The sequence below is a fragment of the Marmota marmota genome, unplaced genomic scaffold (assembly GCF_001458135.2).
Source record: "Marmota marmota marmota unplaced genomic scaffold, marMar, whole genome shotgun sequence".
Taxonomy (NCBI): Eukaryota; Metazoa; Chordata; class Mammalia; order Rodentia; family Sciuridae; genus Marmota; species Marmota marmota.
The window spans coordinates 68,278,311-68,291,253 of record NW_025999900.1 but is presented as its reverse complement, the minus strand read 5'-3'; the positions used below and the strand labels follow the sequence as shown (position 1 = coordinate 68,291,253).

Sequence of the window (12,943 nt, the reverse complement as noted above, 5' to 3'; positions counted from 1 at the left end):
ATATATATATATATATATATATATATATATATATATATATATATTGTCAATGGACCTTTATTTTATTTATTTTTATGTGGTGCTGAGGATCCAACCCAGGGCCTCACACCCTCACACATGCTAGGCAAGCGCTCCAGCACTGAGCCACAGCCCGGCCCAAGCTTGGTCATTTTTGATTGGACATTGTGTGGGTGCTGGGTTTTGTTGTGTTCCTTTAATGAATGCTGGACTTTGTTCGGGCAAAGATCCTTTCGTCTTGGGACTTGCCCTTAAGCATTGCTGGGGCACAGAGAGGACCACAGCTGGCTCAGTCCTGCTCGCGCTGCCAGGCCTCGTCACGAGTTCTGTCCTCTGGAGCACAATGCGCTCGGCCAGGTCGGGTTCAGGACCTGTCTGGTGGCCATTCCCAGCCTCCTGGGGCTCCTGTCGTGTGTGTAGGCCGTGGCCTCTCTCCTCTGCCACTGACTTGGTGCTGTCCCCTCCGTCCTGCTGTCTTGCTTGCTGAGCTCTGGCCACCTTGGCCCCCCCACCAACTCAGCCACCTTGCCACCTCTTTGGAGGACCCTCCCTGTGTGATTACAGCCACCATCAGTCAGTAATCGGCGACTGTGCCTCATCTGGCTCGTCCCCCTGTGAGGGGACAGTCCTGTGCCACCACCGCCCAGAGTCTGGAAACTGCTGTTTTGGGTATTTCCCACAGTTCCAGGAGAGGGATGAGGCCCCACCTGACTTCTTGTTAAAGCTGATTTTTTAATTCTATCTGTTTTTGAGGTGCCGGGATGGAACAGGGGCCTTGTGCATGCTGGGCAAACGCTCTACCCTGAGCCACACCCTCAGCCGTTAAACTTCATTTTGAGCAGGATTAAAGTTTACTGTCATTTGGGGGCATATTTTGAATGTTGGGCAATCATTTCTTTTTTTTTTCTTTTTTATTTCATAGCTTTATTGAGGTAAAATTTAACAATAAAATGCACACATTTGAAGTATGCGATTTGATCAGTTTTGACTTTACACATATATAACCAATACAATTGTTATGGGCCAGGCTGTATGGGCAATGACCAGACTCCATTTACCCTGAGACCCCATATCATATAGGAAATGCTTCTCCAGTGGGAAAGCCCCACCTCTGACCCATTCACATACCAGCACAGCACTAGGCAACACAGAACAGCAATTCTTATACAATGTGAAATTGTTCTTTGGTTTCCATTTTTCTTGGGTGACTACCGTGTCAGAGATTGATTGTCTAGATGTTAGTGACCACTCTCTAACTTGTAGTCAACTGGAGTCATTTTGGTCCCCTTCTGCTTGCTTGCTGCTCTGCCAGCCTGGAAAGTCCTGTGGGAAATACCAGTGGACACACTGCATTGTCTCACTGGCTGCCCAGTTCAGCTCTGTACCTGCTTGTCTACAGCTATGTCTGCCCAGATGTGGTTTTTGCAGTTTTTGCCCTTGAATATCCTAAATGCGCAGGCTCGGGGCTGTTCCTTGCAGAGACAGTTATGGGTTCTGTGGGGAGCAGTCACTGGCCGGCAGGTTGAATAAAGACTCTTCAATTTGGACAACACTGGGACTTGGTTGTTTTCTGAGCAACCTGCCCCACAACACAATCAATATAAAAGCATTTTGTTACTCTTTTAAAATTTGAAATCATACAGACCGTGTTTCCTGCATGATTTATTACATTACAATCAATCATCATAAGACTCATAGAACCCCACCCCCACATCACAACTACTTCAAAATTAAATGGTGCACCTATAACTATCTCACAGGTCAAGGAAGAAAGCACAGAAAGGTAAATAAAAGTGCTCTGTACTAAGTTGTAATAAATGCTTAAAACCCAAAATCTCTGGGATGAAACAGTACTCAAAAAAAACATTTATAATTTAAAGTACTTGTATCAGAAAGAAGCTAGAATAACAATCAGATTACTTTTAAATTAGGGAGTAGGATGGAAAAAGTAAGAGTGGGAGCAGAAATACGTGAAATAGAAAAGAAATAATACAGCTAAAATTGATAAAAATCAAGTAAGTCTAATCAAGGAAAAAAAGCAAGAACACAAAATTGATATCGGTGGAAAGGGAGCTATCAAAGTACCCCTTCAGATGCTAAAATATATTAAGGTCATATTACAATTGAACACCAACTTATGTGATAGCTTATATAACATGGTCTATGTTAGAGAAAGATCCGTGTGCTTATGAGAAGAACGTGTATTGATCATTGATGGATAATATACTCTCTATATGTCTGTTAAGTTTAAATTATCAATGATGCTTTTTTACCTCTATAGATTCTTTATTTAGTTTTTGTTTGGAGGATCTACCTGGTGGTGACAGGGGTATGTTAAAGTTACCCAGTATTATTGTGTTGTGGTCTATTTGATTCTTGAAATTGAGCAGGTTTGTTGATGTACTTAGATGCTCCATTGTTTGGGGCATAAATATTTATGATTGTTATGTCTTGTTGATATATAATTCCCTAAAGCAGTATGAAATGGCCTTCTTTGCCCCTTCTGATTAACTTTGGCTTGAAGTCCATTTTATCTGATATGAGGACTGCTTGTTTAAGTGATCCATGTGAATGATATTTTTTTCCCCAATTTTTTTTCTCCTTCAATTTGTGGATGTCCTTGCCTATGGGGTGAGTCTCTTGGAGACAACATATTGTTTAGTCTTGTTTTTTAAAACCAATCTGCCAGCCTGTGTCTTTTGATTTGATGAGTTTAGGACATTTACATTCAATGTTATTACTGAGAAATGATGTTTTTAGAGAGAATTTTTAAAAATATGTTGTGGATACAACATCTTTGTTTGTATGTGGTGCTGAGGATCGAACCCGGGCCGCACGCATGCCAGGCGAACGCGCTACCGCTTGAGCCACATCCCCAGCCCGAGAAATGATTTTTATTCCCTGTCTTTTTGATTTATTTCTGGTTTTTACTTTGAATTATCTTCTCCTTTGATTGACTATTCTTTTTTTTAAAGAGAGAGAGAGAGAGAGAGAGAGAGAGAGAGAGAGAATTTTTTTAATATTTATTTTTCAGTTTTCAGTGGACACAACATCTTTATTTTATTTTATGTGGTGCTGAGGATCAAACCCAGCGCCCCACGCATGCCAGGCGAGCGCGTTACCGCATAAGTCACATCCCCAGCCCTTGAGCCACGTCCCCAGCCCGATTGACTATTCTTCTAGCATAGTTCCTCCCTTTGCTGGTTTTCACTTTTATTTTTCATCATGAAATGTTTTATTGAGTATGTTTTGTAGTGCAGGTTTTCTACTTGTGAATTCTTTTAACTTTTTTTTTTCATCATGGAAGGTTTTTATTTCATTGTCAATACTGAAGCTTAATTTTTCTAAGTATAGTATTCTTGGTTGACATTCATTTTCTTTCAGAAGTTAGTATACACTATTCCAGGACCTCCTAGCTCTGAGGATCTGGGCTGAGAAATCAGCTGAGATCCAGATTGGTTTCCCCCTATATGTAATCTGATATCTTTCTCTGGCAGACTTTAAAATCCTTATTCTGTATGTTAGGCATTTTCATTATAATGTGCCTTGTGTAGGTCTGTTGAAGTTTTGTACATTTGAGGTCCTGTAAGCCTCTTGTATTTGATTTTCCATTTCATTCTTTAGGTTTGGAAAACTTTCTGATATTATTTCATTGAAAAGATTGTGCATTCCTTTTGTTTGTATCTCTTATAAATCTTAAATTTGGTATTTTCATGCTATCTCATATTTCCTGAGAGTTCTGTTCATGGTCTCTTAACATCTTTTCTCCATAGTTAGCTGTTTACAACATTATACATTTTGTCTCCATTGCCCAAAATTCTGTCTTCCAAGTGGTCTAGTCTGTTGGTGATGCTTTCCATTGAATTTTTAAATTTGGTTTATTGATTCCTTCACTTCCAGGATTTCTGCTTGATTCTTTTTTTCAGAATCTATACCTCTTTTTTGATCTTTCACTTCCTGTATTTTCTTTCTGATTTCACTCCTTATATCATCCTTTACCTCACAGATCAGTTTGACTATATATACATTCTAAATTCCTTCTCTGACATTTCTTCCACCATGGTGTCATTAGATTCTCTTATTGAAGTATCTTGGTTTGTTTGGGGTGATTTGTTCCCTTGCTCTTTCATATTATTTGTGTGTCTACCCATCTAGAGTATGTATCTGACACAAAAGAGTTTCTACCCTGTGGACTTGTAGTGTCCCTGAAGGTTTCCAGGACCTCACAGCATAGGGACAAATAATAACAACCAATGCAAACAACATACAGCATAAACCCAAATAGTTCCTACTATGACATCTACAGTGCTAATTGTCACAGTGAACAGAAATGATATGTTCAGTATTGCCCACAGTAAAAACAGTAAAGTTTGCAAAAGGGTTTATAATTTTGAATGCTTGCCTGGGAGAGAAGAGAAGTGATGCAGCATGTGATGATTATGAAGGAGGAGGAGTTCGTTTGTTTGTTTGTTTGTTTGGTGGTGTTGGGGATTGAACCTAGGACCTGGTCATGTGAGGCAAGCACTCTACCCACTGAACTATATCCTCACCCCCAAGGGAGGAAGAGGGAAGATAGAAGTAAAAAACTAAAGGAAGAGTGAAAGAACAATAGAGATTGGCTGTTAGCAGAAGAAAAGAGAGAAAGAAATAGATGAGTGAAATATATATGTATATAGATTAAAAATTAGAAAAATAAAAAATATAAAATTTAAATATACTACCAAATATCCTAGTGCTCAAAATATTGACTTGTGAAAAATAATTGGCTTCAGAAATGCTAGAAATGGGGGGAAAACAAACATGAATCTGTCTAAATGTCCATGAACCATTAAGGTCACAATTAAACAGAGAAAATAGAAAAGAAAAAAAGAGATCTCCATGAAAAGTTAAAGAATCGAGTCCTTTGGAGTTCAAAACATTCTCAGTTTCCCCTCTCAGCAGTGTTGGTGGGTGGCTGGGGTGAGAAGGGGATCTTGGAGGCGGGACTCCCAGAGGCGGAGTTCAGGCTTGGGAGGGCTCAGGCTCTTTGCTAGGTGCCCACTGGTCTGGAGGTTTTAAATCAGTGCCCTTCCATAGTTGGGCCATTATTTCTTAGAATATATTTTTCTGAAAGTTTTCTCTGAGAACGAAAGGTCACTCGTTTTTGCATGGAAAACCACGGGCATGGTGCTTTCTGGAGATCAGTTTCTTTAGAACAGGGAAATCAGTGGCAGGTGCCGGCGTGCAGGTACACGTTGGGGGCTTTTATTCATTTCTGCAAATGAACTGAAGCCCACACAGGCTCAGAGCCACTGACCTTCCACCTCTGTCCCTACTGGGGTCTTGCCCAAGCCCCACACCTAGCTCCCCAAGTGCGTCCCCAGCCAGTGGGAGCTCACCTCACCACTGGAGCTGCTGCCGTCCAGCCACGCACCTCTAGGCCAGGTGATCCAGAAGGTTGAGCACCGTGGCCCCCTGCCCCCAGCCCTGGCCTACTGCAGGCCCCAGCCTCCCCTCCCCAATTCCTCTCTTATACCCCCAACTCACTCCCCACCAGGCCAGGCCAGTCTGTGTGGCAGGTCTACCTCCTCACTACCCTGAGTTCAGCCACCCATCCAGGAAGATGAGGAAGACAAGCCCTGGCTCCGTAGGACAGGGACCTGAGTGTCAGGCCCCTGGCCTCCACCTCCTGCAGCCACTGGTCGCTGGGTGGTCTGCTCAGGCCTCCAGGAAGGCTTGCTGACTGTAGGGCCCACATGATCCACTCCGATGCAGACCTTGGGGCCCCCAGCTGGCCTAGCTTCCTCCTCCATGAAGGTGCCAGGCTGGGGTGTCTGCCACAGAAGTGGGGCCTGTTCCTGAGCCACTATGGGCGGCTGCCAATGGGGACTGTCAAGATTCAGGAGACGGGCCTGGCAGCTGGGCAGGTGCCAGTGAAGGGGGTGGGCTTGATGGGGGCCACAGCATGTGCTCGGCACCAAGAAGCCTGACCACTGCCTCGGCTACTCCCCAGGTTCCCGGGCTGCATCCTGCAGATGCCCAGCCAGCAGCCACTTGCACAGCAGGGGCCTTCTAGGATCAAGGTGGTGGGGACAGCGATACCCTCAGGCTTGAAGACCCAGAGCTGCAGGCACCCAGTGATGTAGGTCAGGGGAAAGAACTGTGGTGGCAGGGACTCCTGGCACAGGGTTCTGGCACCTGCTGCCCATTTCTACACAGCTCAGGCATACTGTTGAGTGTTTTTGAATGCCATGTCACTGACGTCTAAGATAAAATATACTTTCTCTCGTTAGGAGGGACCATCTGCCTGGCTTTCTTGCCTAGGCCGCCACCTGGTGGCAACACCTCTGAATTGCAGCCACAAGGGTCTGGGGGTCAAAAGGCATGTTTGACCCCATGAGGAAACTAGCTGGGTCCCAGGCAGCACCCCACCCCAAGACCGTGGATGGAGGAGCAGACCAAGGCAGCAGACACTGGTGTGCTGCCACGTGATACAAGAATGATTTATTAGAACTGCATGACAAATCATATAAAATAACCATTTTCTGAAAGACACCCACGAGACCACCTGAGAACAGTGTACAGCCATACCTCCAAGAAGCCAGGCAGGTAGGTACTAATCCCAGGTCAAAGGCTGGAGGGGAGGAACACAGGGACTCACGTGGGGGTGGGGACACCAGTTTGTGCATAAAAAGAATTGTACAGCAGTGAGCAGGGGTGAGGGTGGATAAGTCTTGGACAAGGCAAGTGGCCACGGCTTGATTCCGGGAAACAGGATGTGGGCAGCTGGGAGGGGCATGCAGGGGTGGGCGGCACCCGGGCAGGCTGGACTAGCACCTCCTCCAAATGGACAGTGGGCTCTGGGGACAGGGCCAGGCGGGATTCCCCCAGCCTCCCTGCGCACACACACACAGTGTACACACACACGTAAACATGAGGTGGGCCGGGGCACGGGTGTGCAGGGCCCTGCACTGGATTCCACGCCAGCTATCTGTAAACAGGGAGCCCATCACCCGTGGGGCCTGCAGCCACCTCCCACAGTGGAGGGCCCACCAGGGTCCCACGCCTGCACTGACACCAGGAGCAGCGTAGGCACAGCCACCATCTGATCCCAGGGCATGCCCCACCCTACCACAGCCAACAGGCTCTTTGGCTTGGTGGCCCCAGAAACGGCCACCGCTGCAGCAGGGGAGCAGGTTCTGCTCCCCGGCATGCTCCCAGCTGAAGGGTCCTGAGAAAGCACAACCTTCCTGGGCCAGCCCCTGCTCCCCACCTCGGGTCAGGCCGCAGGAGCCTGCTGCGGAGGACTGACTCAATGCCACAGAAGAGGGAGGCCGGGGGCGCGAGAGGCAGCCATGTTGTCCAGACCACCAACCAGGGAGCTTCGGGGAGCCTGCTTCCCAGCCCCTTTGGTCTTGCACTCACCTCACCCGGGGGCTGTGCACCCATGTGCCCACCCCCAAGCCCCCTACAAGTCCAGGTCCCTGGCTGGGATGACCTCTGCCGCTCTTTGCAGTCAGCATGCCGGCGGACCTGGGCTGGCTCTAAACGGACACTGTCTCCACAACTCTGCACCCGGGTCCACAGGCCAGCTTATGCCACCCGCCCACACGTGGGCCGTCTCCCTGGGGCAGCCTGAAGCTCCGTGGGTTTGGCAGTTGTGTTGGCACCAGAGGCTTAGAGTTGTGGGCTTTCTGCCTCAAACACCTCCAGGGTTGCTCACCTGCCCAGGCTGCTGACTGGAGCAGGTAGAGCCACCAGGGCAAGTCCTCTCCCTCCTGGACAGGAGTGGGAACATGCCCGAGCCCTCCCCAGCTCCACGTCTGGCACTGAATGACCCATGCCCAGCATACAGGGTGGCAACAGGTCAGTTCAGAGCCTCCCAGTGAGTCCAGGCAGGGCCCTGACAGGCTGAGGGTAGCATTGTGGTCACCTGGTGGGACCTCCCTGCAATGGCACAAACTACATTTTTCTTTAAAGCTAAGAACAAAAATAACAGTGATGAGGGGTGGGTATGTGTCCTGCAGGGCTTGCTCTTGGCAGTGGCCACACCAGACACTGGGCCAGGAGGCTTGTGGGGGTAGGGGCAGCCATTGGAGGCTGGATGAGGTTGGGGTGCTGGCTGGGGCTGAGGAGGGGGCCTGGGTGTGGGAGGTGCTTGCCCATGGGGTTATGGCACATGTGGGGTTTTTCACAGAGAACTGCCTGAGGTCGGGCAGGTGGGACAAGAGGTGGGTGGGCAGGTACAGGACACATGCGCACGGGGAGGCTGGCCTGGCCCTCCTGGCCTTGGCCTAGATCAGGAACCTCTCTGCATCGGGGAGGAAGGCAGGCTCCGGGAGGCCGGGGGGCCCACAGTTGGCCCGCTGTGGGAAGCTCCTGAGGGGCAGGGCTGGCAACAAGGTCTCCACTGAGGTGGGCGTGGACGGGCTCTGGGCTGCTGTCCAGCCCTTCCCGAGCCCGGGCTGCCCCGAGCTTGTGCAAATTCTGTTTCCTGTGAGCAGGTCCAGGTTCCCACTGGGGTCCACGATGGCATTGATGACTGCAGGTTGGAGGTCAGGAGGGTCAGGCCACAGAGGGTCCAGCAGCAGGGTGGCCCAGCAGCCTCCCCCTCTCCTGCCCCAGGGCTGGGCCTCACCTACCTTCCAGCTGCTTCTGCACTCTCCGCAGTTCCTTCAGGATGGAGCTGATCTCCTGGGGAAGAAACAGTGAGTGGGTGGAGCAGGACCACTGGGGCATCCCCTGCCAGGTCTAGGGGGGGCGGGACCCTGCCTGACCCTGCCCACCCAGCCTCACCTTGTTTGACGTCTTCAAGATGGGCACCTCATTCTCGGCGTTGATCCTGGCCTCCAGGTCCTCCCAGGCCCGGCCCGTGTTCTGGAACAGGATCCTTCCAGGGGAGGGACAGGACAGAATGAGGATGCAGGGGACCTGGGCGTGACACCTCCCAGACCTCTCCTGCTCACGTGACCCATTCCTGGGCCCCAGAGCATAAGAAGGGCCAGGCTGCTGGTGCTGTGGTCCCCATCTTCGTGCAGAACACTGAGGGACTAGGGAGGGAGGAGGTGGGGTTCTCCGAGCCCAGGTTCTGCTTGCCGCGTGGGGCCGGGTTCAGGTGAGCAAGCGCACCATGTGGCCCCGCAGGCCACGGCCCGACAGGGTCTCGCCCACCTACCACATCAGCACCTGCCTGAGGGCCAGACTCACTTCATCTTCTCAGCGAGATGCTCCGTGTTCTCGCGGATGGCATGTGACAGCTGGGACACAGGATTCAGCATCAGGTTATCGAAGATCACCTGGGAAGACCCGGGCATTAGCATGGCCCAGCAGTGCCCAGGTGGCCCTGCTCACTCCTTGCACCCAGACAGCCGGTCAAGACCCCGCGAGCATGGCAGTGGGGCAGGAGGGGACCTGCACCTCCTCGCGGCTCCGAGGCCGCGTCTTGTTGGCCAGGGCACCCTCTCGGTTGTCGTTCATGTTCTGGTCGAAGTCCCGAGAGTTCATGGAGCCAGGTGGCACCTTCTGGAAGTTGAGGCTGGCCTCTGGGATGCGCTGCACCAGCTGCAGAGGGGCAGGGCGGGCAGCATTGGCACGCCTGGCGGAGGGCAACCACCAAAGGGTGGAAGGAGCGGCCCCTCTGCTACAACAGGCAGAGAGCATGAGGGGCTCTGCCCGCTCAGTGCCCCCGGCGCCTGCTCCCTCGGACGGGGGCAGCTGAGCTTCAGGTGTGTTGGCCTCCCCAGGCCATGGCCTCTTCGGGGGGTGGATGGCAGGGGGTCAGCCCAGAGGGTCTGAGCTCAGGGTGTGCAGGACTCTCCCTTGGTAGCAGGTACTGCCCCTGGCACATGCACCCAGGAAGCCAGGGCTTACCTCCTCACGGGCGGAGATGGTTGAGGCGGGGGTGCTGGGCACATTCCCAAGAGAAGGACTGCGGGTGGGCCCTGGTGAGCCCAGCGAGTCACCGTCTCCAGCTACGTCGTGGATCTCCTGGGCCAAAATAGCCACGTCCTTCACCAGGGTCTGGCTTAGCCTGCAGCCGGCAGGAAGGACAGGTCTGTGGGGGTCCTCATGGAAACTCCCGCCATGGGGAAGGGGCAGCAGGAGCCCACGGGCCTCGAGGTTGCCCCCACCTGATAGTGCACTTCCTCCAGGCACAAGTGGGACCCTGCCACGTCGACGTGGCACCGGATGGGGGACAGGGGCCTGGGATATGCAACCCCCCACTCTGGCCCCAAGCCGTGGCAGCAATGGAATGGGCCAGAGCCCCACCAGGAGGTTCCACTCACCACTGCCCTGGGGAGGGACAGGGTGGGTCTGCCAAGAGGAGGGCAGTGCCCCCTCTGCTCCTGGACAGGACTGGGTATGGTGGCTGCTGGGTGTGGGTGCAACTCAGCCACAGGGTGTGTGGGGCACAGGACCACCCCTGCAGGCAGGAGAGCTGAGGCAGGGAAAGGGTGGACTGCCATGGCAACTAGAACTTGGGGTTCCTAACACCCTGGGGGAGAGCTGGGCAGAGGGTGGGGGCAGAGCCTGGGGGCCAGGGGACTTTTGCAGGCAGTGGCCAGGGAGCAGGGCATCTCCCCGTGCCCTGGTGAGGGCAACAGGTATGCCCCAGCAAGGCACCTAGGCAGCTGGAAGGGGCAGAGACCTGTTGGGGGTGGACGCTGTTCCCTGGCCCTACCACCCACATGGCCTTAGCTGGGGCCACACCCTGGTCCTGGGGCCCATGGAGGACCAGGTCTCTGTCCCCAGCTGTCACAGGGTCTCCACTACCTGCCCCTCTGTGACCAGCAGTGCCTCTGGCCCATGCCCCAAGCTGGGCTGTCTGATCAGCCTCCCCATGCTGCCCACCAGGACTGCCTCACGGGTCCCACCCCTACACTACAAGAACAATAGAAGGACGTCCCTCTGACATGGGGGGCGTGCCTTGTCTGCTGCTGTGGGCCCTCTCTGCCCAGGGACACTCTGGCACTCAGGATCCCCCCGCCCTTCGCCTCGCCCAGGTACAGTGCCTCCATCCAGGGACCACACCTCTCTTCTGGGTGGCCAGACAGTCCCCATGCTCTGCTCAGGTGGCATTAGCCACACACCTTGGGTATCCAAGGGAGAGCTCCGCCCCAGCCCTCCTCTCTCCCAGCCCCCGACACACCTACTCCACAGTGGCTTCAGTTGCCATCCCTGCCAACATGCCTGTGTCCCCCATCTTCTTGTGGGTCACTCTCTGGAGGGCCACCTGCCTCTCGTCAACTTCGGGGTGCCTCAGGGGCTCTCAGGCTGAGCATCAACAAAATACGTGGCATCCACCTAGGTCCAGGACCTCACCTGTCCCTCCATAAACCTTTGAGGCCCAGCCTTTGTGGCACTGACCACTGCTCAGGGGAGACCATGTTCACTCCACTTATCTCCCCGCACCGTCCTCCCATCATCTGGGCTGGAGACCGACAGCTGCTGAATGTCCACGTGAGGAAGCTCATTTCTAATAAAAACACTGGGGTGCCCTCCTTGTTCCTGGGGTCCCTGATCCTCATGGGCAGATCTCATTCATCCACTGCCCGCCCAAGCATTCTCCACATCTACCTGGGGCCAGGAGGAGAGCCCCAGTCCAGCCCCTGCCGGCTCTTGGCCACTCACCTGGCTATCTCCGCGATCTCTGCTGTCTGCACGATGAAACCATAGGGGTCAGGCTCCTCCTCGTCATCAGTGTCCCGGAGGCCGGGGGCCCGGGGGCGAGCACGGCCAGCACCGCTGGCCCGGGGGGTCTGCGTGGCTGTTGAGGCGTGGGAGCGCGAGTGTCTGGGGGAGCCGTGGTGGGAGCCGTACTCCTCCTCGGAGGTGGACGTGTAGTCCGAGCCCTGCTGCCGGCGACGCGCGTCTTGGATGAGTGGGTTGGTTCAGGAGCAAGAACAGAACAGAGCAAGCTCAGCACCCATGCACCCCCGGGGCCCTTGAGGTCCCCAGACTGCAGGATGACTACAGCTGGCGCCCACACCCAGAAGCTCTTCAGCAGAGCACCAGCAGTCGCTGAGCTGCAGGGACCACAGGCCACCACCAGCCACCACCTGCCCAGAGAACACGTGGGCTGAGTGGCCAGGTACTCCCAAGTCCACCTCAGTGACCCAAGTGACATCTATCCCTGATGAGACAGGAACCAGTCCAGGACAGCAGGGAAAGGTGCTGAGCCGACATGGAAGATGGGGGTGGACCTCCCCTGAGGGTCAGCCACACAGGGTTAGGGCACAGGGTGAGCCCAGGCACGCCCCTGGGCAGGGTCCTGGCTCTTGACCCAGCCCTGAGCTGAGGCTCTGAAGCAGGCTCTGTGGCTGGGGTTGGGCGCCTGAATGCCTGGGAGCATGGAGGTATGACATGGAGTGACAGTGGGTTCTGCCAAGCAGACTTCCTGCCAGTGCACCCAGCAGCCATGGGTGGGTGGCAGGTAGTGGGGGCAGGTGGGCCAGCCCTGGGCAGGGCAGTGCGGCCAGAGCAAGGGCAGAGCTGCAGCTCCTCAGCCTCAAACCAATCTACTCCATGAGCACAGCTCCCCTGGCAGGTCAGGAGAGGGCAGGCTGTGTGTGTGAGGACCCTGTCAGGGAAGGTGGGCAGCAGCTCCAGCGGCCACTGTCACCTGTCGCTGGACACATGGGCCTCGGGTGCAGGGTGGGTCTCTCATGGGGGTCTGACCCAGCCTTCCCTGGCGGAGAGGCCTGTGGGCTCGGAGGGCTGTCAGAGAGCCTCCCACCGACGGCACAGGCATCCAGTGCTCTCCCCTGGGCTTCAGCCACAGCAGCACGGAGAGCCCCCCCAGGTCCCCCAGGCCCTGTGGTGGCTGGCTCAGGAGTCACAGGAGGACTCAGCTAGAGTGTAAGAGCGGCAGGGCCAGCCCCTGGGCCCAGTGGGGAGATGGGATGTGCCCCTTGTCCCCAGGGAGGTCAGAGTCATCTGCCTGCAC

General features: G+C 53.7%; 1 protein-coding gene across 1 annotated transcript in view; it reads right to left on the bottom strand.

Annotated features, from left to right (window-relative positions):
- Nucleotides 1–6,476: 6,476 nt before the first annotated feature.
- Nucleotides 6,477–12,943, bottom strand: part of Cep170b (centrosomal protein 170B) — a 23,701-nt gene continuing 17,234 nt past the window's right edge. The window contains 7 exon segments of the mRNA XM_048799463.1: nucleotides 6,477–8,539; nucleotides 8,640–8,691; nucleotides 8,794–8,887; nucleotides 9,205–9,293; nucleotides 9,415–9,558; nucleotides 9,868–10,027; nucleotides 11,629–11,915. Of these exon segments, the coding sequence (XP_048655420.1) occupies nucleotides 8,292–8,539; nucleotides 8,640–8,691; nucleotides 8,794–8,887; nucleotides 9,205–9,293; nucleotides 9,415–9,558; nucleotides 9,868–10,027; nucleotides 11,629–11,915 (1,074 nt within the window). The 3' untranslated portion in view covers nucleotides 6,477–8,291.